Source organism: Staurois parvus, unplaced genomic scaffold, assembly GCF_062004578.1.
Source record: "Staurois parvus isolate SC_StPar_1 unplaced genomic scaffold, SC_StPar_1.0 ptg000578l, whole genome shotgun sequence".
Taxonomy (NCBI): Eukaryota; Metazoa; Chordata; class Amphibia; order Anura; family Ranidae; genus Staurois; species Staurois parvus.
This window is the reverse complement of record NW_028318374.1, coordinates 7,700,054-7,727,416: the sequence shown is the minus strand read 5'-3', so window position 1 is coordinate 7,727,416 and position 27,363 is coordinate 7,700,054. Positions and strand designations below refer to the sequence as shown.

Sequence of the window (27,363 nt, the reverse complement as noted above, 5' to 3'; positions counted from 1 at the left end):
TTCAGGAGTAGATTTTATCAGCGTTTCAAATGCCAAACGCTTGTAAACGTGTGTAAATGCAGCTAAACGCGGCTAACCGCGTTTAAGAGCATTTGCGTTTGAAAGTTTTTTTTAACTCTTCCATTTCCAAATGCTGTCCAGAGCCTTTTTTCAACATGAAAAATGCATGCAAAGTGTTTTCCCGGTACTCAAATGGACCTGGTACACCATACTTTGAGGTTTCGCATGAAAGAAAATATGTTAGATACTGCTGCAATCATTTCTGCAAAGAAATGAGCTGGAACACATCCAAACACCACAAAAAAGAAATCAAAAAAAAGACAGCTAATCTCAACAAATACTGCTCTCTCTGCTTCTGCTCTCTCTATTTCTCTAAGTATGTCTGAAATAGTTATTTTTTTTACTGTTTTTCAGTGCATACTGGGCATTTTGGAAGGTCTCCTGAGGTTATCTTTAAAAAATGCTTCTAAACGCAAACGCTCATAAACGTGGTATGCAAACACGGTTAACAGACATTTTTTAACCTACATTTTCCAGCAGTCGGTTTCCATCATTCAGAAGTGTCCCGTGTACATGGGGCCTAAGAATACATTGTTCTATCATTTAATATGTAGTGAATACGCCCTTCCTGTAGGATGTGTATTCCTTAAAGCTACTCTGTAGTCAAAATGGGGAATAAGGCTCCATGTACACGGGACACTTCTGAACAATGGAAACTGACTGCTGTAAAACATAGGTTAAAAACCGTCTGTTTAGCCGCGTTTGCATATCACTTTTATGCATATTTATTAGTGTGACGATCACTGCGTCAGACCCCAGCCCTTCTCACCAAACTCGTGACCGAAGGACTAGCCAATCTAAAACTGTGCGGTCACATGCGGAACAATGCCACGCCCAACTGCACCCTGCACAAAGATTTTTCAGCTAATGGACCACAATCTGTGTACCTGCAGCCTGGGAGCGATTGTTACTGGGTCAGGTTAATTACGCAATTAACCCTTCACACTGCCACCACCTTCTTTTTGTACAGAGAAACTCGGCAATATCAGCAATAACACTATGATGTTTGAATAATCGTTTGTATACACAATGTCACCGCAGACAGATGTATGCAGACGTTTAAAACACACAGTAGTAAAAAGGAATATGCAGCGCTAGATATTGATACAATGTAAGTACATGAATAATGACTGATATAAATGCCAAGATGGCGTGATAGTGTCCACGATGAGATAAGAACTGTTGGTATCCTTGTTATTCCAAAACTGACAATGTTAAGACAGTCAAAGGGCCAAGTGGGACAGAATGGCGCTTGATGTTCCGTGATAAAAACTTGCTGGCGTGAAGTTGTAGTACAATAATGCACTTACCAGAAGTACATACAATCTGAGCATTGTATGTGTATTAAATCTGTAGCAGCATCAAGGTCTGGTCAGCAGTTATGGTGACATCCGGTGTTGTGGTAGACTCTCAGGAATGATGTGATTCACGCTTGGGGGTCACCTCAGGCTCACTGGCAGGTCCAGCGCCGTCCAGACTCCTAATGGTACTCTTCAAAGGGCTCCACCTTGTAAGGCTCGCAAAAAAATGAGCCAGGGGGCAAAATAGTACTAATAGTGTAGTATTGCTTTATTAGAAGAAAAGGACCCAAAATAAACCGTAGTAAACTCACATGAACATAAAGCATATGGCCGCCAGGCCTTCCTCACAGGCTCATAAATGGTTCTAGGGCGTCAAATTGAAGGGGAATCCCCTGGCGGCCATATGCTTTATATTCATGTGAGTTTACTACAGTTTATTTTGGATCCTTTTCTTCTAATAAAGCAGTACTACACTATTACTATTTTGCCCCCTGGCTCGTTTTTTTGCGACCCTTACAAGGTGGAGCCCTTTGAAGAGTACCATTAGGAGTCTGGAAGGCGCTGGACCTGCCGTTGAGCCTGCGGTGACCCCCAAGCGTGAATCACATCATTCCTGAGAGTCTACCACAACACCGGATGTCGCCATAACCGCTGACCAGACCTTGATGCTGCTACGGATTTAATACACATACACTGCTTAGATTGTATGTACTTCTGGTAAGTGCATTATTGTACTACAACTTCACGCCAGCAAGTTTTTATCATGGAACATCAAGCGCCATTCTGTTCCACTTGGCCCTTTGACTGTCTTAACATTGTCAGTTTTGGAATAACAAGGATACCAGCAGTTCTTATCTCATCGTGGACACTATCACGTCATCTTGGCATTTATATCAGTCATTATTCATGTACTTACATTGTATTAAATATCTAGTGCTGCATATTCATTTTTACTATTTGCTACTGAGGTGCTGAGGATTGCCTTTATATGCTAGCAGCTCCCCATCATTCTATTTCAATTTTATTGGGTTGCGCTTGCTTATCCATTTGTTATGTTTAAAACACACAGTAGCGCTCCTCAGAGACAGGGATTCTTAGTTTGCATTAAAGAGCTTTAGAAACAGTTCAACACTTTCAGAAAGTAAGATTTATTACTAAAAGGTCAAAAGTGTGCTATAAAAATATTTACAGAAAAAGATGCAGCCAATTTATATATATATATATATATATATATACAGAGAGCAATAACACAGCAAAGAGATATCAGAAAGAAGTTTAGAGAGATAGAGTACTTGGCAAAAGTCCTGGGTTAAGCAGATCAGGTTTACTGAGCCAAAAGGGTGCCTTATCTCCCAAAGTTGGTTCCGATGTTAAAAGGGAAGATTCTTCAACTACAACACAACCTACTCAACGTAACTTAACTCTCTGCTCCAAGCATACCAGCCTTTTCTAGGAACTCCACAGGGTGTCTCCTTGAAGCAGAGAACCAATCACCTCATTTGGGGAGGGTGTTGCAGGCGGAGACGCAAGCTAGAACCAAAATCCATCGCAGTTTTTATCATGATCCATAACTTACCCTCGGTGCATATAGCAGCCTTGCCACTAGTGGATTAATATGCAGAAGCATCTGCTGAACGTATAGATATTAAATATGACATACCTGCTTGGGACGGTTAAGGAGCTATAATTTTCTGCTCTCCTGTAGATTTCAGCTAGGGGGGGGGTAAGGTATCAGATGACTTGTATTAAAGTGACCGATCTGAATATATGCCTGGTTTCCTTGTAAGTCTCCCATATCTCCAGATATAAAATTATATGGAAAATGGGATTTTTAAATGTGAGTCTGTTTTACAGCTAGCTGGAATGTCTTTGAAGCTCCGTGAAGGACTGGTTTATGGTTTTACGATCCTTTTCCAAGCAAGAGTCTTGCAGATATACGGGGGCCAGGCTAATTGGGGTTTATAGCCATGAAGCCCTCCCACTGTGCCTGATACTTGTGATCTCTGGCATCATACAGATCACATTCCTGAGGGAGGGGGGGAATTGGAGGGAAGCTGATTTGGGAGTAGTAATGATACAAGATGGAGGATCCTTAGCAAGATGGATAACCGCGTCCATCTCTGTATGCACAATTGCTACAATTAGCGTTTGCGTTTATGCATTTATTTAAAGATAACTTCAGGAGACCTTCCAAAATGCCCAGAATGCACTGAAAAACAGTAAAAAAATAAATATTTCAGACATATTTAGAGAAATAGAGAGAGCAGAAGCAGAGAGAGCAGTATTTGTTGAGATTAGTTGTCTTTTTTTTTTATTTCTTTTTTGTGGTGTTTGGATATGTTCCAGCTCATTTCTGTGCAGAAATGATTGTAGCAGTGTCTAACATATTTTCTTTCATGCGAAACCTCAAAGTATGGTGTACCAGGTCCATTTGAGTACCGAGAAAAACGCTTTGCATGCATTTTTCATGTTGAAAAAAGGCTCTGGACAGCATCTGGAAATGGAAGAGTTAAAAAAAACTTTAAACCGCAAATGCTTATAAACGTGGTTAGCCGCATTTACACACGTTTACAAGCGTTTGGCATTTGAAACGCTGATAAAATCTACTCCTGAACGCAAGTTTGGTGCGTTCAAAAAAACGACTGTAAACTCAACTGCCTGTAAACGACTGTAAATGACTATGTGAACATGGACACATAGGAAAACAATAGGGAGAGTTCGGGAGCTGCTGGAAAAAATGCAGAAAAGCTCCTAAACGTGAGTTTATCAGCTGCAGTGTACATGTATTAAACTATGAGAGTCAAGCTATGCCTGCTTAACATATTTGATGAATCTAGTACTCCTACTGAGCTGATACCTCCTGTTACTAGGTTACTCTATATAGCACGCAAATTGATAGCACAGAAATGGATATCGCCTAGTCCCCCTTCTGTGCTAGAGTGGAAATCTCAGGTTAATAATGTTATTTCCAGGGAGAAACTTATATTTCAACATAGAAATTGTATTAGAAAATTCGAAATTATATGGGGCCCATGGCTGGCTGTACCTGGGCTGGCTCAGCTCCATATGATTGCAAATCGATTGTTTTCCCTTTGATTGTGCGAGACCCTTAATAACTGTCTACTAGTAAAATGTACTGGCTGTAATTTATTTGTTCGGGGAGGGAATGAGTGCAGCTGGTTACAATGCGAAGGAAATGTGGTATTCGGTCACCTCGTGTTAATTTATTGGTTTATTTGTTGTATGTCATATGTCCGTATGGTGTGGACTTTTCACTGTATGACCATTGCTTATGTAATATTGTATGCTGCGCACATGTTGTGCGTTTGTTTGTATGTCTGTTGTAACAAAACATACTTTTTGTGTTTAAAACCAAATAACAAAGATCTGATTTTTAAAAAAAAGTATGCGAGGGATGCAGGTACTGAAGCCTAGATGAGCAGTACTTCAGTTTTCATGGAGGCATGGCCGTAGTGTGGCTGTCAGGGCCAGATTTACAATTCGGCATAGTAGTCATGGATCTATAGGCACCGGAGGTGAAGAGGTGGCTTTTTCTGGTATAATTACACTGGACAACAAAGATTTTGCTTGCAGAACACTTTTTATTATTATTATTATTAATATACAGGATTTATGTCGCACCAAAGGTTTGCACAGCGCTTTACAACACGAGAGTAGACAGTACAGTTACAATACAATTCAATACAGGAAGAATCAGAGGGCCTTGCTCATGAAAGCTTACAATCTAAAATGGAGGGTCAAGTGATACAGAAGGTAATAACTGTGGGGGGGGGGGAGCTGATGGAGAAAGTTGAAATACAGCTGTTAAGTGGAGGTAGGATGGACTTCTCTGATCAGGGATCACCTAAAATTGGACAGAGTAGGAGACAGTCAGGCAAATTGGGGTAGGGGGTTCCATAGAATGGTAGAGGCTTGGGAGAAGTCCTGGAGGTGAGCATAGGAGGAAGTGACAAGGGAGCTAGAAATCAGGAGGTCTTCTCAGGAACAAAGAAAATGATTTGGTTGGTATTTTGAGGCTAGATTAGTGATGTTGCTGGGGGCAGAGTTGTGGATGGCTTTGTAAGTTATTGTTAGTATTTTGAATTTAATTTGCTGGGTGAGTGGCAACCAATGGAGGGATTGGCAGAGAGGGATAGCAGACACTGAACAGTTGGAAGGGTGGATGAGTCTTGCAGCAGCATTCATGATTTACTGAACGAGGGGATAGCTTATGTAAAGGTGTTCCAATGAGGGGAGAGTTGCAGGAGTCAAGGCGAGAGATAACCAGGGAGTGAATTTGAAGCTTTGTGGTGTCATTAATTAGGAAGGGGCGTATTTTGAAGATGTTGTGGAGGTTAAGGCAACAAGCATTGGACAGTGATTGGATGTGCGCCCTAAAGGAGAGTTCAGAGTCCAGCATTACACCTAGCACTCTGGCATGTGGGGATGGGGTGATAGTTGTGTCATTGATCTTGATGGAGAAATCAGGGGAAGGGGCGCATGAGGGAAGAAGTATTATGAGTTCAGTTTTGCATAAATTGAGTTTGAGGAAATGGTGTGACATCCAGGCTGATATGTCAGTCAGTAAGCTAGTGATACATGAAGAGACTGATGTTATGAGCTGACGGGTAGAGAGATAGATTTGGGTGTCATCAGCATAGAAATAATATTGAAAGCCTTGGGAGGCTATCAGCTGATCCAGGGAGGAAGTGTAGAATGAGAATTGGAGAGGTCCGAGAACAGAACCTTGGGGGACCCTGATGGAGAAAGGAAGGGGAAAGAAGGAAGTGGAATTGTAAGTGACACTGAAGGTGCAGTGACATAGGTAGGATGAGAACCATCAAACAGTACAGTCATGGAGACCAAAGGAGTAAAGTTTTTTTTGAGGAGGGGGTGGTCAGCCATATCAAAGGCAGCCAGGTCCAGAAGTAAGAATATAGAATAGTGTCCATTGGTTGAGATTGTTAGTAGATCATTCGTGAGTTTTAGGAGAGGGGTATCTTATAGTTTCTTGGCTGCTAACCACAAAAATAACCTGTAATTTAACCTCATATAAATCCTCCAAAAAGAGCCGCATGCCATAAAAGCCCATTTATTTAGAAGACTAAGGACGTGACATGCAAAGTCCACTTGGTGCAATAGCTATGCTGATGTGTTTCCCTTCATCACTGGAGCTCTTGTTTACTCTATGATTAAACTAAAGTGAAGGTGGGTAATGCATTAGCGTAGCTCAGGGAACCCCTAACTACTGGAGGAACCCTAAGGTCCCATGGAACCTTGGTTGAGAAACATTGCACTAGCCTGTAGTTCTACCTCAAATTTATATTACATGGGATTATTTTCACAGATGGCACATTATATATTATCTGTAACAGGCCCTCTTCTCTCTTCATTCACAATGCTCCAAGTGTTACATATATTAGCTTATTTATTTATTTATTTATTTATTTATTTATCGAGTTTATATAGCGCCAAAGGGTTTGCTCAGCGCTGTACAATAGAGGGGGGACAATACATGAAACAGTACAGTAACATCAAACAGCACACAAGGGGTTAGAGGGCCCTACTCTTTCGAGCTTACAATCTAGGAGAAGCTTACACGAAAGCAACAGATTAATACAGGAAAATAAGTAGAATTCATTTTTTTTTATAGATTGTATCCAAATCCACAAAAATACAACAACAGTGACTGTGAAGGCACCAAAGTATGGCGTGGAACAAGTCTCCTTCAACGGGGAGTCTGCCCAGGTATGACAATTTAGTTACAGAGTTGGTCAGGTTGAAAAAAGACACAAGCCCATCTAGTTCAACCAATAGCAACATTAAATAATTAGAAAAACTCTATATACAGAAATCTATACCCACAGTTGATCCAGAGGAAGGCAAAAAAAACAATGAAGCATGATCCAATGTCCTCGGGGGGGGGGGGGGAATCCTTCTTGATTACCCAAGAGGTTATTGGGTATTCCCTGGGTCAACAATCTCTGGGGTTATTACCTATAAATATTAATATCCTGGTTTATTTGGTGCATTTAGGAATGCATCCAACACTTTTTTTAAAACAATCTACTGAGATGGCCAGAACTAGTTCTTCAGGGGAGTCCATTCCACATTTTCACAGCTCTTACTGTGAAGAAGCCCTTCTGTATGTGAAGGTTAAATCTAATTTCCTCCAAATGTAAAGAGTTCCCTCTTGTGCTCTGTAATGACCTGAAAGTGAATAACATGAATTCACTATATAGACCGCTATAGACCATACTTCACAGTGACTTTGTCAGGCAACTTCCTGGTGATTTTCTGGCGACTTGATGCTACTTGAGTATGACTTTGATGCGACTTGATGCATGACTTTCATGCCATGTGACTTTGCCTGGGTAATCTTCCTGTAATATCAGATCCAAATCATATCAATATAGATGAGGATCCGACTTGGAGGCGACTTCCATTGAAGTCTATGGGCATGGACAGAAGTCGCCTTGAAGTAGTACAGGAACCTTTTCTAAAGTCGGAGCAACTTCAGTAGTGCTAATTAAGACAGCTCTCATTGACTAACATGGGATTTCACATGTCATGCGACTTTGGGTCTCACAAGTTGGATCCCAAGTCACACCGGGGTGAATCGAGCCTTAATCTCCTCTTCTCAAGAGAGAATAAATTCAGTTCCTCTAATCTTTCCTCATAGCTGATCTCCTCCATGCCTCTTATCAGTTTGGTTGCCCTTCTCTGCACTTTCTCCAGTTCTCTGATATCATTTTTATAATCCACTCTCAAAAGTGAATTGATTGGATTTGTTTTGTTTTTTTTGTTAAAAAAATTAGATTAGAAACAAAAAGTTAGTAGAAATAAAAAATGAAAATACTTATATACATATTTATGTTTGCTGCTCAACACCTGTCAATATTCATTTTTATTCCATTTGCAATGATCTCAGATTACATATACAATTTAATTCTATTAGACTGCTTTTTTGCTGCGTTTTTACCTTGCTATAAATGCAAGAAAAAGCAATAAAAATAATTCCCTTTAAATCCTTTGGGACTCTTCACACCACGATGCTGCAGGTGTGCTGCGTTTTGAAAAGCCCTGCATGATGCTCCCTTCAAAAACACACCAAAAAGCAACTCCCCATTGAAATGAATGGAAAACATGTCAAAGGTGCATCAAAAAGGCACTGTGGCTGCAGTTTTGTTGCTTTTTTTTGAGTCACATGTCAATGTTTCACAGGTGCATGCTGGGAGTCAAGCACTGGAAATGCATAGAAAAACGTATATGCACCGTATGATAAAGCACCCTCAATGCAGCATTGGTGAAATAGGACACACAATTAAAAAATAATAAAAATTACCATTTACTTAAAGTGGAAGTCCAGTCAAATCTAAACTTAAATCTATTGGTACAAGAAATAAAAAACATACAATGCCAAACAACAAGCATGTGAAGGTTAGGTCCCCTGCAGGAAGGGATAAACGGTAGTATGACAGTAAGATGGTGCTACCCAAAATCATGCTCAATAGTGAGGTATAGCTAGTCAGCACAAGCATCCAGACCAGGGGCGGACTGACAACTCATGGGGCCCCCGGGCAATAGGGGATCATGGGGCCCCTGTGTCCATGCCCAAACTCAAAAAAGCCTATGAAAAAGGTACCAGGGGCATCTCATGGGGCCCCCTACTGGCCCCGGGCCCTCGAGCAGTGCCCGAGTTTCCAAATGGTCAGTCCGCCCCTGGTCCAGACTAAGGGTAATGAAGTGCACTATATTAATGATGATAATTCTCAAGGTGAAATGATGAATATATGGTGACTTCTGTAACTGTGTTCCTGATAACGTGATGAGTAAAGATTGCACTAACCGGAAAGCGCAATTTAAAGTGCATATGGATGGTCAATAGCCAAACTCCTGGTCATCCGCATCCGGGAACTGGATCACAATGGAGGTCATCTGGCCAAAGCTTTGGTACCGCCCGGTTATGGGACCCTACTCTTGAACAAGCCTGGAAAAATGTGAAGTGATGGCGCTGGCCAGATGATCCCCATTGTGATCCAGTTCCCGGATGCTTATGACCAGGAGTTTGGCTATTGACCATTCATATGCGCTTTAAATTGCGCTTTCCGGTTAGTGCAGTGGTTCTCAACCTTTCTAACGCCGCGACCCCTTAATACAGTTCCTCATGTTGTGGTGACCCCCAACCATAAAATTATTTTCGTTGCTACTTCATAACTGTAATTTTGCAGTAGGAGGAATAGTTCCACGTCATTGGTGTCAGTGGGAGGAATAGTGCCCCGTCATTGGTATCAGTGGGAGGAATAGTGCCCCGTCATTGGTGTCAGTGGGAGGAATAGTGCCCCCTTCATTGGTGTCAGTGGGAGGAATAGTGCCCCGTCATTGGTGTCAGTGGGAGGAATAGTGCCCCGTCATTGGTGTCAGTGGGAGGAAGAGTGCCCCGTCATTGGTGTCAGTGGGAGGAATAGTGCCCCGTCATTGGTGTCAGTGGGAGGAATAGTGTCCCATCATTGGTGTCAGTGGGAGGAATAGTGTCCCATCATTGGTATCAGTGGGAGGAATAGTGCCCCATCATTGGTGTCAGTGGGAGGAATAGTGCCCCATCATTGGTATCAGTGGGGGGGAATAGTGTCCCATCATTGGTATCAGTGGGAGGAATAGTGCCCCATCATTGGTGTCAGTGGGAGGAATAGTGCCCCATCATTGGTATCAGTGGGAGGAATAGTGCCCCATCATTGGTATCAGTGGGAGGAATAGTGCCCCATCATTGGTGTCAGTGGGAGGAATAGTGCCCCATTATTGGTATCAGTGGGAGGAATAGTGCCCCATCATTGGTGTCAGTGGGAGGAATAGTGCCCCATCATTGGTATAAGTGGGAGGAGGAATAGTGCCCCATCCTTGGTGTCAGTGGGGGGAGGAATAGTGCCCCATCCTTGGTGTCAGTGGGGGGAGGAATAGTGCCCCATCCTTGGTGTCAGTGGGGGGAGGAATAGTGCCCCATCCTTGGTGTCAGTGGGGGGAGGAATAGTGCCCCATCCTTGGTGTCAGTGGGGGGAGGAATAGTGCCCCATCCTTGGTGTCAGTGGGGGGAGGAATACTGCCCCATCCTTGGTGTCAGTGGGGGGAGGAATTGTGCCCCATCCTTGGTGTCAGTGGGGGGAAGGAATTGTGCCCCATCGTTGGTGTCATTTTGGGGAGGAATTGTGCCCCATCGTTGGTGTCAGTGGGGGGAGGAATCGTGCCCCATCGTTGGTGTCAGTGGGGGGAGGAATCGTGCCCCATCGTTGGTGTCAGTGGGGGGAGGAATCGTGCCCCATCGTTGGTGTCAGTGGGGGGAGGAATCGTGCCCCATCGTTGGTGTCAGTGGGGGGAGGAATCGTGCCCAATCATTGGTGTCAGTGGGGGGAGGAATCGTGCCCCATCGTTGGTGTCAGTGGGGGGAGGAATCGTGCCCCATCATTGGTGTCAGTGGGGGGAGGAATCGTGCCCCATCGTTGGTGTCAGTGGGGGGAGGAATCGTGCCCCATCGTTGGTGTCAGTGGGGGGAGGAATCGTGCCCCATCGGTGTCAGTGGGGGGAGGAATAGTGCCCCATCGTTGGTGTCAGTGGGGGGAATAGTGTCCCATTGTTGGTGTCAGTGGGAGGAATAGTGCCCCATCATTGGTGTCAGTGGGAGGAATAGTGCCCCATCGTTGGTGTCAGTGGGAGGAATAGTGTCCCATCATTGGTGTCAGTGGGAGGAATAGTGCCCCATCGTTGGTGTCAGTGGGAGGAATAGTGCCCCATCGTTGGTGTCAGTGGGAGGAATAGGGCCCCATCGTTGGTGTCAGTGGGAGGAATAGTACCCCATCGTTGGTGTCAGTGGGAGGAATAGTGCCCCATCATTGGTGTCAGTGGGAGGAATAGTGCCCCGTCATTGGTGTCAGTGGGAGGAATAGTGCCCCGTCATTGGTGTCAGTGGGAGGAATAGTGCCCCGTCATTGGTGTCAGTGGGAGGAATAGTGCCCATCATTGGTATCAGTGGGAGGAATAGTGCCCCATCATTGGTGTCAGTGGGAGGAATAGTGCCCCATCATTGGTGTCAGTGGGAGGAATAGTGCCCCGTCATTGGTGTCAGTGGGAGGAATAGTGCCCCGTCATTGGTGTCAGTGGGAGGAATAGTGCCCCGTCATTGGTGTCAGTGGGAGGAATAGTGCCCCGTCATTGGTGTCAGTGGGAGGAATAGTGCCCCGTCATTGGTGTCAGTGGGAGGAATGGTGCCCCGTCATTGGTGTCAGTGGGAGGAATAGTGCCCCATCATTGGTGTCAGTGGGAGGAATAGTGTCCCATCGTTGGTGTCAGTGGGAGGAATAGTGCCCCATCGTTGGTGTCAGTGGGAGGAATAGTGCCCCATCGTTGGTGTCAGTGGGAGGAATAGTGTCCCATCGTTGGTGTCAGTGGGAGGAATAGTGCCCCATCGTTGGTGTCAGTGGGAGGAATAGTGCCCCATCGTTGATGTCAGTGGGAGGAATAGTCCCCCATCATTGGTGTCAGTGGGAGGAATAGTGCCCCATCGTTGGTGTCAGTGGGAGGAATAGTGTCCCATCGTTGATGTCAGTGGGAGGAATAGTCCCCCATCATTGGTATTAGTGACACCAATGATGGGGCACTATTCCCACTGACACCAATGATACTTACCTTGCAGACCCCTGCTCCAGCCTGGGCTCGCTCGCTCCCTCCCTCTCCCATGGTACCAACACTTACCTGTCAGATGTCTTCCTTCTCCGGCCGCTCTCCTCCTCTTCACTCGCTCGATCTTCGCGGTGCCGCTCGGCTCCTCCTCTCCAAGCTCCACCTCTTTGCCGGTGATTGGCCGCCTGTGTGCCTCTCCTGAGCTACAGTGCCGGCGGCCAATCACAGGCGAGGATTGATCTCGAGGTGTGTCCAGATGACAGGGGTGGCATGTCATCCCGCCCACACCTGGAGACGGCGGTGGCGGCGGCGGCGGCGAGGAGCGGTGTCTCGGTTCCTAAGACCATCGGAAATATGTGTTTTCCGATGGTCTTAGGCGACCCCTGTGGAAGCGTCGTTCGACCCCCAAAGGGGTCGCGACCCCCAGGTTGAGAACCGCTGGGTTAGTGCAATCTTTACTCATCACGTTATCAGGAACACAGTTACAGAAGTCACCATATATTCATCATTTCACCTTGAGAATTATCATCATTAATATAGTGCACTTCATTACCCTTAGTCTGGACCAGGGGCGGACTGACCATTTGGAAACTCGGGCACTGCCCGAAGGCCCGGGGTCAGTAGGGGGCCCCATGAGATGCCCCTGGTACCTTTTTCATAGGCTTTTTTGAGTTTGGGCATGGACACAGGGGCCCCATGATCTCCTATTGCCCGGGGGCCCCATGAGTTGTCAGTCCGCCCCTGGTCTGGATGCTTGTGCTGACTAGCTATACCTCACTATTGAGCGTGATTTTGGGTAGCACCATCTTACTGTCATACTACCGTTTATCCCTTCCTGCAGGGGACCTAATCTTCACATGCTGGTTGTTTGGCATTGTATGTTTTTTATTTCTTGTACCAATAGTTTTTATTAGCGCTGCATGTTTTCATCTATATACATATCACGGAGGTTTTTGAGGTTTCACCTTTCATGCTAGCTGCTCCCAGGTTCTTATCCAGCGCTCGTACATTCTCCCTTTTTTGTTATCTAAACTTAAATCTGTTCCCACCCCCATTCTAAGCCCTATACTAACTAACCTGTAAAAAAAAAAGATGTCTAAACTTGGCTATTCCGAAGGTGCTCTGGTCCGGTCCTGTGATGTCCCCAGCGGCCGGCTTCAGTGAAGAGAAGAGATCTCCAACAATGACTGCAGTGCCTTCACCCTTAGACCTACTATAGGACATCCGTAGTCAGCTGTCCCTCCTCTCTCTTAAAGCCGGCCAATGGGAGCCGATCATGTGACTGGACCATCCTGAAAATAGGAATATATACAGTGAGGATCGAAAGTTTGGGCACCCCAGCTAAAAATTTGTATTAATGTGCATAAAGAAGCCAAGGAAAGATGGAAAAATCTCCAAAAGGCATCAAATTACAGATTAGACATTCTTATAATATGTCAACAAAAGTTAGATTTTATTTCCATCATTTACACTTTCAAAATAACAGAAAACAAAAAAATGGCGTCTGCAAAAGTTTGGGCACCCTGCAGAATTTATAGCATGCACTGCCCCCTTTGCCAAGCTGAGACCTGCCAGTGTCATGGATTGTTCTCAATCATCGTCTGGGAAGACCAGGTGATGTCAATCTCAAAGGTTTTAAATGCCCAGACTCATCTGACCTTGCCCCAACAATCAGCACCATGGGTTCTTCTAAGCAGTTGTCTAGAAAACTGAAACTGAAAATAGTTGATGCTCACAAAGCTGGAGAAGGCTATAAGAAGATAGCAAAGCGTTTTCAGATGTCAATATCCTCTGTTCGGAATGTAATTAAGAAATGGCAGTCATCAGGAACAGTGGAAGTTAAAGCAAGATCTGGAAGACCAAGAAAAATATCAGACAGAACAGCTCGCAGGATTGTGAGAAAAACAATTCAAAACCCACGTTTGACTGCACGATCCCTCCAGAAAGATCTGGCAGACACTGGAGTTGTGGTACACTATTCCACTATAAAGAGATACTTGTACAAATATGGTCTTCATGGAAGAGTCATCAGAAGAAAACCTCTTCTACGTCCTCACCACAAAAATCATCATTTGAACTTTGCAAATGAACATATAGACAAGCCTGATGCATTTTGGAAACAAGTTCTGTGGACCGATGAGGTTAAAATTGAACTTTTTGGCCGGAATGAGCAAAGGTACGTTTGGAGAAGAAGGGGCACAGAATTTAATGAAAAGAACCTCTGTCCAACTGTTAAGCATGGGGTTGGATCAATCATGCTTTGGGGTTGTGTTGCAGCCAGTGGCACAGGGAACATCTCACGAGTAGAAGGAAAAATGGATTCAATAAAATTTCAGCAAATTTTGGATGGTAACTTGATGCCATCTGTGAAAAAACTGAAGTTAAAGAGAGGATGGCTTCTACAAATGGATAATGATCCTAAACACACCTCAAAATCCACGGGGATTACATCAAGAGGCGTAAACTGAAGGTTTTGCCATGGCCTTCACAATCTCCTGACCTCAACATAATTGAAAATCTATGGATAGACCTTAAAAGAGCAGTGCGTGACAGACAGCCCAGAAATCTCAAAGAACTGGAAGACTTTTGTAAGGAAGAATGGGCAAAGATACCTCAAACAAGAATTGAAAGACTCTTGGCTGGCTACAAAAAGCGTTTACAAGCTGTGATACTTGCCAAAGGGGGCAGTACAAGATATTAACTCTGCAGGGGGCCCAAACTTTTACAGACGCCATTTTTTTGTTTTCTGTTATTTTGAAAGTGTAAATGATGGAAATAAAATCTAACTTTTGTTGACATATTATAAGAATGTCTAATCTGTAATTTGATGCCTTTTGGAGATTTTTCCATCTTTCCTTGGCTTCTTTATGCACATTAATACAAATTTTTAGCTGGGGTGCCCAAACTTTCGATCCCCACTGTATATATACACACACAGGTGTACCTCGGTTTACAAATTTAATGCGTTCTCTGGGATGTTTCGTATTGCGAAAAATTTGTAAACTGAAACATGGTTTCCCATAGGAATGCATTGAAAACCAATTAATCCATTCCGGAGGTCAGAAAAAAGTAAAATAAAGTCTCTGTCACTATAGGTGCCGGTTTTTAAATGTAATTACCAGCTTTTTTTTCTTCACTATAGCTCACAGAATTAGCTGTCACTTTCCCGGAGCTAAAGGATACTTCTATGTTTCTTTTATCTCAGGAAATAAACTAAAAGGAAACATTGTTTCTTTGGGGAAAAAAACTAAAAGGAAACGTTCTTTTAGCTGGGGGGAAAGTGACAGCTTATTCTCTGAGCTATAGTGAAGGAAAAAAAAAAAAGCTGGTAATTATATTTAAAAACCGGCACCTATAGTGACAGAGACTTTATTTTACTTTTTTTTGACCTCCAGAATGGATTAATTGGTTTTCAATGCATTCCTATGGGAAACCGTGTTTCAGTTTACAAATTTTTTGCAATACTAAACATCCCGGAGAACGCATTAAATTCGTAAACCGAGGTACACCTGTGTATATATATATATATATATGTATATATATATATATATATATATATATATATTTAGCTGAGGCTCTAGAGAATGAAATGGTGGGTTTTGACATTTTTTATATCACGCAGTATTTGCGCAGCAGTTTTTCAAACACAATTTTAAAAAAAAAACATTAAAAATGAACAAACACAATATAATACCCAATTTAGTGGTAAAATATAAAAGATGATGTTACGGCAAGTAAATAGATACCTAACATGTCACGCTTTAAATTTGCACACGCTCATGGAATGGCGACAGACTACATCTCTGTAGGCAACACTTTAAAAGCCTTTACAGGGTACCAGTTTAGAGTTACAAAGGAGGTCTAGCACTAGAATTATTGCTCTCGCTCTGATGTTCACAGGGATACCTCACATGTGCGGTGTGATCGTTGTTTACATATGAGTGCGGGACCAACGTGTGTGTGTGCGAGCAGGAGGTGACAGGGGTACTTTAAAAAAATGTTTTAAATTTAAAGTTTTATTTTGTTTCTTTATTTTTTAAAAAAATTCTAAAGGTTCTTTTTCTTTAAATTATTATTAATATACAGGATTTATATAGCGCCAACAGTTTGCGCAGCGCTTTACAATATAAGGGAGACAGTTCAATTACAATACATTTCAGTACAGAAGGAATAGGAGGGCCCGGCTCGTGGAGCTTACAATCTAAAGGAAGGGGGAGGTGATACAAAAGGTGATAGCTGTGGGGGATGATCTGGTGGAGGTGACTCAAGTACAGTTCTTAGGTGGAGGTGGGGTAAGCTTCCCTGAAGAAGTGAGTTTTCAAAGATCGCCTAAAGGCAGACAGGGTGGGGGCTGACCGGACATGCTGTGGTAGGGAGTTCCAGAGGATGGGAGAGGCTCTGGAGAAATAACAAGCATGTCTATACTTACCTGCTGTGCGCAGTGGTTTTGCACAGAGCAGCCTGGATCCTCCTCTTCTAGGGTGCAGATAAACAGGTACAACATATGTAGGAGGATTTGTTTCCTCTCTGTGTATCACCTGAGGCCAGTCACTTCACTGGGTATATGTGTTTACAGCCACTTTAAGCCTCACACTCTTTTCCAGATTAAAATCTCTCCTCTGATGCAAGGAAAAACCTGCGGACTTTGTGGAAATGCCGATCACAACCAGCACAATGACTGGAAAAAGCCAAACCGTGAAATAGCTAAGACCTGCAATGGGCTGGTCTATTCGTGGACAGCGGCGGAGAATACTTGTAATTCTGGTAAATCCTCACTTAAAGTATTACTAAACTGGATAACCCCAAAATGTTATTTGCCTGTTAATGAAGAAGGAAGGGGGGGAACAGAAGGAGGCAAAACAACATATTAGCAAATTTCTTGTGCTGTCAGGTGAGAGCTGCACTGATATTTGCAAAAGGCCTTTCATTTTAGATTTTCTTTTTTTTTAATCTAATATCAGATACACCTGGCATCCCTTTAGATTTGCATGATTACTCTTTTTTTATCTGATATCAGATATTTGCAAAAGGCCTTTCATTTTAGTTTTTCTTTTTTTTTATCTGATATCAGATATTTGCAAAAGGCCTTTCATTTTAGTTTTTCTTTTTTTTTATCTGATATCAGATACACCTGGCATCCCTTTAGATGTGCATGACCACTAGGCTAGCATGGGATCAGATGGAGGGGATAAGCAAGGAACATGCACATCTAAAGGGATACCTGGTATAGTTTTTTCATGTCATCAGAAAACCTTTCCAGTTTGTCTCCTCTTTTATATCTCCCAGCGCATTTGCTTTTATAGAAACTTCTGATGACTTCACTGAAGGCATATACGATATAAAAACACTGTCTAGAGTTGCTGTCATAAAATCAGAGAGGTATGAGGAGATAGTACTTTACTATCATCACAAAGTTACTACCATTCTATTCCAGGCTGTGCAATGACACGCCAGTACATGATGCTGGAAGATCAGCTCGTTGATGAACGCCAATCAACATGTTATTCTGTAGAGCCGGTATTGACATGCATGAAGGGCTGCCAGCCAATAGCAGCGACATCATTCCCTGTTGCATTCCATTGTCTTCCTAAAGGTAAGTGAAATATAATGTACACTAGAAAGGCCTAGGCTGCAGGGAAGTAAGCAAGTCTGAAATTAGCATTTAGTTTTTTTATTTACATAAACCCTAAATCAGTATTAACCACTTCCAGTCCGGACACTTTCACCCCCTTCCTGTCCAGGCCAATTTTCAGCTTTCAGCACTATCACATTTTGAATGACAATTGCGCGGTCATGCAACACTGTACCCATATGAATTTTTTAGCATTTTTTTGAGACAGATAAAGCTTTATTTTGGTGGTATTTATTCACCACTGGGATTTTTATTTTTTTTGCTATGTAGATTAAAATGTTCAAACTTTTTTTTAAAAAGTGTTTTTCTTATAACATTTTGCAAATAAATAGTATTTCATCATAAATCTTGGCCAAAATTTATTCCGCTATATTTTTAATAAAAAAAAATAACTGAAATTAGTTTATAACCAAAAATTATAATTTAAAAAAAATTTTTTAACTTTTTTTATATTATTTTTTTTTTTTTTACATACTGTCACCCTAGCAGTACAGTGTCACCATGACGACACTGTACTACTTGTGGGGGATGAGGCCGATTTTTTTTTTTACACTGATTGCTTTTACACCCATAACAGGATGTAAAAGCAATCATTTCTCCTTCTCTCTAGCTGCATTCTTGCAGCCATTGAGAACTACCGAGTGAGCTGTGATTGGTCACAGCTTGTCACATGGTACAAGGCTGTTTTGAATAGCCTTGTACCATGTGATCATTCACAGATTTCACACGTAGTAAGCAATGATGTCAGAAGTGACATCCTTGCTTACTACTCCGCATGTGATCACTGATAGGCCAATCAGTGGTCACATGATCGGGACCTCGTATAGAGGTCCCGTTCGACGATCGGTGTTCCACTGTGTACGGAGGACACAGCGGGCACCGGATCGCGGTGCTGCGCGCTCCCAGGGAGTGTGCACAAGCAGGGTGCGGGGAGGCCGTTTATAAATGGCCACCCGACCCTGCACTGCTACCGTCAGGCCGCTTATATACGACGGGAGGTGGTTAAACCCCCAAAACAAATATTTATCATATTGCAGCTTACCAATTCTTAGATCTGATGGCTGCATTCGTTTTCTTTTCAAGGCTTTCTTTCTTCTATTTCCATCTGGTGATCTGGCCAATAGGTCTGTTATTTTTCAGCAGAGCAAGCTGCACTGCAGATGTAGCAGTTGGAGAGCTGAGGCAAACCATTGAACACTGACAGGGGTGCTTACAATGATCAGTTTTTGTTTATATATGTAAAACCTTTATCTAAAAAAGGAAAAACTGTTTGCCGTAACTGATTATAAAGTGTAAGCTGGAGTGTGGATTCAATTTGGTATTTTATTTAAATGTGCTAGTCCATCTAAAACTCCCCTCCTCTCTGACTGACAATGCTGCTGTCCAAAGGTACCCCCGTCCTCCTGTATCTGGAGTGGGGGCGCTCTAATACAGGAGCTGTGGTACTGGACAGATCACCTGGTGAAAAGAGCCTAAAAAAAAGAAAACTAATGCAGCCACCACATCTTAGGCTCCAAGGACACGGGGCATTTTTATAACGCTGGTAACGTCAGCTGTGTAAAGTCACATTTATGCATTAGTGTTTAGCGGAGTTTTGCTGTGTTTTTCGCGTTTGCGGTTTTTAGCATTTTTTTACCATTACATTTTTTTTTTGCTAAAAAAAAAAGTCCAAAAACGCTGGTTTGCCGCGTTGTACCGCGTTTTGCAGAGTTTTTCAGCATTAAAATGTTTTTAGCCTTCATACACACGGGACATTTTGATAATGCTGGTAACGTTAGCTGTATAAAATCACATTAAAAACATGAGTTTTTCAGCTTTTTTATCATTTTTGCATTAGTGTTTAGCCGTAATTTGCCACGTTTGCATTATTTAGCTTTTTTTTTTTTACAAAATAAAAAAAAAATTTTTGGGTCAAAAAATGTCAAAAAACGCTGGTTTGCTGTGTATTACCGCATTTTTCAGCATTAGTCCTCATGCACACGGGACGTTTTGATAACGCTGGTAAAGTTATCTGTGTAAAGTGACATTAAAAACGTGAGTTTTTTAGCATTTTGCATTAGCGTTTAGCCGCAATTTGCCGGGTTTGCATTTTTAGCATTTTTTTGGACAAAAAAACATCCAAAACGCCGGTTTGCTGAGTTTTACTGCATTTTTCAGCATTAGTCCTCATGCACACGGGACATTTTGATAATGCTGGTAATGTTAGCTGTGTAAAGTCACATTAAAAACTTTAGTTTTTCAGCTTTTATTTAGCGATTTTGCATTAGCGTTTAGTGGCATTTTGCCCGCATTTAGCAGCAGTTTCCCACGTTTCTCCACGTTTTTCCATGTTTGCATTTTTTAGGGGTTTTTAGCATTTTTTAACAAAAAAAATGTCCAAACACGCCGGTTTGCAGTGTTTTACCGTGTTTTGCCACGTTTTTCAGCGTTTTTCAACGTTAGAGCGTTTTTACAGATAAAAATCTCCTCTAGAAACCCACTAGTCCTGGGTTTTTTTTTCCAGCCAAAAAACGTCCCAGCCAAAAAACTTTGATTCCAGTCTATACAGTATATGCATGGACACATAGGATAACATGCTGGGGTGGGGGGGGGTTTACTGGCTGTAGAAAAAAAATGTCAAAAGCCAAAAACAGCCACTGTAAAAACGTTCCGTGTGCATGAGGACTGACAGCTAAAAAACTCCTCTATAAACCTACTAGTCCTGGATTTTTTTCCAGCCAAAAAATGCCCCTGCCGAAAAACGTTGATTCCAGTCTATGTGTGCATGGACACATAGGATAACATGCTGGGGGGTTTTCTGGCTGTAGAAAAAACTGTCAAAAGCCAAAAACAGCTGTAAAAACGTCTCGTGTGCAGGAGGACTAATGATTGGTAAACTGACATATATTTTTGGTTTTGGGATTAATATCGCTTAACTACTGTACCTGATTTGCACATATAGGAGTCATTTATAATGAAGAGAAGATGTCATTATCCACTATAAACTGCTACGTTATTCCATACTGCGGCATGCATTTTGCAACCCATTCATAAAATGCAGACCAACTGTGAAGCTTATAGTACCTCATTGAGTTCTCTCTGCTTAATGCAGAAGAAAAAACACTTTAATTGGAGGAGAGACATAACTTGTCAATCAAAATCATGTGATCAGGCTCTCCACTTTTTTTTCTTTTTTTTTTTTATTCTTTTAATTTTTCCTTCAGTCTCCAAAGGTCTAATTCTTCTTCGTTCAATCCAAAACTGAAAAAAAAAAAAAGTTTTGCCTTTGCATACAATTTAAAACATATCTAAACAAAAACAAAAATGCGATATATTGCAGCTAATCACAAGATGTAATGGCTGCATTAGTTTTCTTTTTTGGGGATTTTTTTTCTTCCTTTTTTAACCTGTTGACCCTGCCAGTAAGGCCACTTTCTCACGGGCGTTGCGTTTTTTTCATCAGTTCAGTCACGTTTTTCCAAGAAAAAAACAGATCAGCTCACTTCAATTTTTAATCAGTTTATGTCAGTTTTTCATCAGTTTATATCCATTTTTTGTCCATTTTTCATCAATTTTTTTGTCTGTTTTTCATCCGTTTACATCTGGTTATTTGTCCATTTACATCTGGGTTTTGTCCTCTTACATCTGTTTACATCCATTTACATCTGTTTTTGTCCATTTACATCTGGGTCTTGTCCTCTTACATCTGTTTACATCTATTTACATCCGTTTTTGTCCATTTACATCTGGGTTTTATCCTCTTACATCCGTTTACATCCGTTTTTGTCCATTTACATCTGGGTTTTGTCCTCTTACATCCGTTTACATCCGTTTTTGTCCATTTACATCTGGGTTTTGTCCGCTTACATCCGTTTACATCCGTTTTTGTCCATTTACATCCGTTTTTGTCTATTTACATCAGTTTTTGTCTATTTACATCCGGTTTTCATCAGTTCCGTATTTTTTAATGGCAGAAAAATAGGGGTTTCTTTCGTTCAAAAAAACGGATGTTAACAGATGCGGATATTAACGGATGTAAACAGATAGTTATCCGTTTACATCCGCTAGTCCACAGAAATACATGGGTGTCTGTTTTTCATCTGTAAACGGACAGATGAAAAACGGACATATGGAACGCTCGTGTGAAAGGAGCCTAACACACTTCATTCCTAGGGTGACAACACTTACTGTGCTGCGTCTATGACGAAGCAACATTGTCACCCTAGGCTGCTCTCCTGATTTGGACTACAAACACCTCCGCTTTCCCCACATTTCTATTATATAGGGGGGTGGAATTCATAGAAGATAAATTGCAAAGCTGATAAGATTGTGAGAGTTCAGCTTATCACACAGGACATTACAAGGACTCAAAATTTCTAACACGATCAATAGGTATTTTTGTACTTGTAGAAAATGTACTTAGTTTGAAATATAAAAAACGAATGCAGATGCCACATGTAAAGACTGGTAAGCTGCAATATATTACAATTTTGCTCTTGGGTTTAGAGATGAACCACTTGAAATGCGGAAGGTTTTACCCCCTCATGCCATTTTTGCTATTTAGCACTGCGCTACTTTAACTGGTACTTGTGCGGTCATGCAACACTGTACCCAAATGAAATTTAAAGTATTTGTTTCGCACAAATAGAGCTTTCTTTTGGTGGTATTTGATCACCACTGGGTTTTATTTATTTTTTAATAAATTTGTAAAAATGTGGAATAAAAACAAGATTTTTTAGTTTCTGCTATAAAGCATATCCAATGAAGAACATTTTTTGAAAATCTATTTTTTTCATAAATTTAGGCCAAATTGTATTCTGTCTTTGGCAATAAAAAAAACCCAATAAGTGTATATTGATTGGTTTGCGTGAACGTTATAGCGTCTACAAACTATGGTATATACAGTGCCTTGAAAAAGTATTCATACTCCTTGAAATGCTCCCCATTTTGTCATGTTACAACCAGACGTAAATGTATTTTATTGGGATTCGATGTGATAGACCAACACAAAGTGGCACATAATTGTGGAAGGAAAATGATAAACAGTTTTCAATATTTTTTACAAATAAATCTGTGAAAAGTGTGGCGACATTTGTATTTAGGTTCCCAGAGTCAATACTTTGATGGACCCCATTACGCTGAAATTCCAGCTGCAAGTCTTTTTGGGGATGTCTCTATCAGCTTTGCACATCTAGAGAGGGACATTTCTGCCCATTCTTCTTTGCAGAATAGCTCAAGCTCTGTCAGATTGGATGGAGAGCGTCTGTGAACAGCAATTTTCAAGTCTTGCCACAGATTCTCCATTGGATTTAGGTCTGGACTTTGACTGGGCCATTCTAACACATGAAGATGTTTTGATCTAAACCATTCCATTGTAGCTCTGGCTGTATATTTAGGGTCGTTGTCCTGCTGGAAGGTGAACCTCTGCCCCAGCCTCAAGTCTTTTGCAGACTCTTAACAGGTTTTCTTCTAAGATTGCCCTGTATTTGGCTCCATCCATCTTCTCATCAACTCTGACCAGATTCCCTGTCCCTGCTGAAGAAAATCATCCCCACAACATGATGCTGCCACCACCATGTTTCACGGTGGGGATGGTGTGTTCAGGGTGATGTGCAGTGTTAGTTTTCTGCCAAAAAAAGTTCAATTTTGGTCTCATCTGACAAGAGCACCTTCTTCCACGTGTTTGCTGTGTCCCCCACATGGCTTCTAGCAGATTGCAAACGGGACTTCTTATGGCTTTCTTTCAACAATGGCTTTCTTCTTGCTACTCTACCACAAAGGCCAGATTTGTGGAGTGCATGACTAATAGTTGTCCTGTGGACATATTCTTCCACCTGAGCTGCGGATCTCTGCAGCTCCTCCACAGTTACCATGGGCCTCACATAAAATCCCAATAAAAACATTTACATTTTTGGTTGTAACATGACAAAATGTGGACAATTTCAAGGGATTATATGCTGGAATTTTTATTTATGTTTTTATACTAGTAATGGCAGTGATCAGCAACTTATAGTGGAGCTGTGATAATGAGCAATCTGACACTAACTGACACTGGGTGGGAACTGACTAACTGACATCACCAGTGACACTAATACGGTGATCAGTGATAATACTAATGTAAAATATCGTATTGTCTCGATATTTTATTAACTTGTATTGATGAGAAATGTTCAGATAGAAAGTCCTTCCACTTCGTGCATAAACTCAAAAAGATGATTTAATAATAATGTTGCATAAAATTAGAAATAAAATATTGGCATACAGAATGTTTAAATAATGTCCAAAAAATATAGTTAAGTTCTTGATAATAAGATTGTATATACAGTCAGGTCCATAAATATTGGGACATGGACACAATTCTAACATTTTTGGCTCTATACACCACCACTATGGATTTGAAATGAAACAAACAAGATGTGCTTTAACTGCAGACTGTCAGCTTTAATTTGAGGGTATTTACATCCAAATCAGGTGAACGGTGTAGGAATTACAACAGTTTGCATATGTGACTCCCACTTGTTAAGGAACCAAAAGTAATGGGACAGAATAATAATCATAAATCAAACTTTCACTTTTTAATACTTGGTTGCAAATCCTTTGCAGTCAATTACAGCCTGAAGTCTGGAACGCATAGACATCACTAGACGCTGGGTTTCATCCCTGGTGATGCTCTGCCAGGCCTCTACTGCAACTGTCTTCAGTTCCTGCTTGTTCTTGGGGCATTTTCCCTTCATTTTTGTCTTCAGCAAGTGAAATGCATGCTCAATCGGATTCAGGTCAGGTGATTGACTTGGCCATTGCATAACATTCCACTTCTTTCCCTTAAAAAACTCTTTGGTTGCTTTTGCAGTCTGCTTTGGGTCATTGTCCATCTGCACTGTGAAGCGGCGTCCAATGAGTTGTGAAGCATTTGGCTGAATATGAGCAGATAATATTCCCGAAACACTTCAGAATTCATCCTGCTGCTTTTGTCAGCAGTCACATCATCAATAAATACAAGAGAACCAGTTCCATTGGCAGCCATACATGCCCACGCCATGACACTACCACCACCATGCTTCACTGACGAGGTGGTATGCTTAGGATCATGAGCAGTTCCTTTCCTTCTCCATACTCTTCTCTTCCCATCACTCTGGTACAAGTTGATCTTGGGCTCATCTGTCCATAGGATGTTGTTCCAGAACTGTGAAGGCTTTTTTAGATGTCGTTTGGCAAACTCTAATCTGGCCTTCCTGTTTTTAAGGCTTACCGATGGTTTACATCTTGTGGTGAACCCTCTGTATTCACTCTGGTGAAGTCTTCTCTTGATTGTTGACTTTGACACACATACACCTACCTCCTGGAGAGTGTTCTTGATGTGGCCAACTGTTGTGAAGGGTGTTTTCTTCACCAGGGAAAGAATTCTTCGGTCATCCACCACAGTTGTTTTCTGTGGTCTTTTGGTGTTGCTGAGCTCACCGGTGCGTTCCTTCTTTTTAGGTATGTTCCAAACAGTTGTTATGGCCACGCCTAATGTTTTTGCTATCTCTCTGATGGGTTTGTTTTGTTTTTTCAGCCTAATGATGGCTTGCTTCACTGATAGTGACAGCTCTTTGGATCTCATCTTGAGAGTTGACAGCAACAGGTTCCAAAAGCAAATAACACACTTGAAATGAACTATGGACCTTTTATCTGCTCGTTGTAATTGGGATAATAAAGGAATAACACACACCTGGCCATGGAACAGCTGAGAAGCCAATTGTCCCATTACTTTTGGTCCCTTAACAAGTGGGAGGCACATATGCAAACAGTTGTAATTCCTACACCGTTCACCTGATTTGGATGTAAATACCCTCAAATTAAAGCTGACAGTCTGCAGTTAAAGCACATCTTGTTTGTTTCATTTCAAATCCATTGTGGTGGTGTATAGAGCCAAAAATGTTAGAATTGTGTTGATGTCCCAATATTTATGGACCTGACTGTATGTATATGTGTGTGTGTGTGTGTGTGTGTGTGTGTGTGTGTGTGTGTCGCATCAAGGCTTCTAGCAAAGAGTGACCTTAAAAAGTCTTTGTTCTGCTCTTAAAAGAGCAATCCAGCCCCCACCATCTACTAAAAATGGGCTGATCTTCTCTTATGTTCCTTGTAGTCCCACCAAGATAATTGGAAACAGATGTGTATATATAACAAACCTCCAGTCTACTTCTCCTAAAATCTGAGTGTAACCTAAGAAGGCCTAGACATTCCATCAATCAGAGTAAATTAGATGTATTACACACACACACATGTATATATATATTCTCCTAAAAGTAATCTTAATAAGAGTTATCTCATATATAAATATCGTAATCAAGAAATATTACAGTATAAATCTTGTAAACCTAACATGTATGAAATATATTTTTACAATTCTCTAGTTAGTGAAACATAATCTCTTACATAGATGGGGGAGGATGGATAGACCAATTGTGGCTTGAATGTAAAGAAAACCCAAGATATATGTTCATATGTATATTCACAGACTATGAAGTCTAATTACTAACTTTTCCCAATCTAGAACAAATATAAATATAATAACTCGATTATTCTATTAAGATCCAACTCATCCATACATATGTTAGTACTGTTAATAAGAAGATATTAGATATTAGGTTAAGGAAAGCTTCTAACAACTACACTCTGTACCAATTACACTTTTGTGCTGATTTTTACTAAAGTTCTGTTTGTTCCTTCTTCCTGCTGTGCAGGGTGCCCTAAACCCAGATGCAGGAAGAGACGTATTAAAGTGGTTAAAGAGATATAGATAATAATAGTGGTCTCATTTTTATTTGTGTGTGTTAGCCCTGAAGAATGGGGAGCCCCCAATTCCTCTGAAACAACTGGTCGTACCCCAGCATAGTGGCTAAATCGTTAGCACTTCTGCCTGGTAGCACTTAGGTCGTTGGTTTGAATCCCAACCATGGCACCATCTGTCTGGAGTTTGCATGTTCTCCCTGTGCCTGCGTGGGTTTCCTCCAGGTACTCTGGTAACCTCCCACAGTCCAAAGACATGCTGGTAAGTTAATTGGCTCCTGACTAAATTGGCCCTAGTATGTGTATGTAGAAATATGAGTTAGGGACCTTAGATTGTAAGTTTCTTGAGGGTTAGGAACTGATGTGAATGTGCACTAGATAGATAGATAGATAGATAGATAGATAGATAGAGAGATAGATAGCACCCTGCTAGGTAGGTAGGGGGAGCTCTAGCTTTAATTGTCAGCTAGAGGTTGAGTAGCAGTCTGGGTGTAATTGCCAGGTGGGTAAAATTTAGGTCAGAGCTGAGAGAATCTGCAGATCAGCTCTCTGGGATTTTCTTCTGCTCTAGAACTTTGAAGAAAGATCTAGAAGCAGTGCACGGAGGTGAGGAGGGGCTGGTCTGTACTCTTAGAGGATCTTGGCCAATCCCCAATAGGAGGCTTAGCAAGAGGCCAGGACAACCTTTAAGAGTAGCTGAGCCTGCTTGCAGCAGGAAAGTTGAAGAGTTTGGGTGGAAAATGAGGATGTGAAGCTGGAGAGCAGGAGCCTGGGAGGGGGCACAAATGGGAGATGGGCTCACCTCCAGGCACGAGGATGTTGGAAGGAGGAAAGCTTGGGACTTCACTGTCCCCCTGGGAGAGGACCACCTATGTGGCAGGAAAGGAGCGGCCCAGCTAGAAGACCTAGTAGCTGTCACCGACCCACCAGTAACACAGGAGAAGGACT

The 27,363-nt window shown here is 41.8% G+C and overlaps 1 protein-coding gene across 1 annotated transcript in view; it reads left to right on the top strand.

Moving 5' to 3' along the window:
• LOC149450248 (vitellogenin-1-like) overlaps nucleotides 1–27,363 on the top strand; it is a 201,681-nt gene that overhangs the window by 159,769 nt on the left and 14,549 nt on the right. Inside the window, exons 34-36 of the mRNA XM_089692207.1 lie at nucleotides 7,015–7,109; nucleotides 16,637–16,796; nucleotides 17,467–17,625. Of these exons, the coding sequence (XP_089548333.1) occupies nucleotides 7,015–7,109; nucleotides 16,637–16,796; nucleotides 17,467–17,625 (414 nt within the window). The remainder of the gene's footprint in view (nucleotides 1–7,014; nucleotides 7,110–16,636; nucleotides 16,797–17,466; nucleotides 17,626–27,363) is intronic.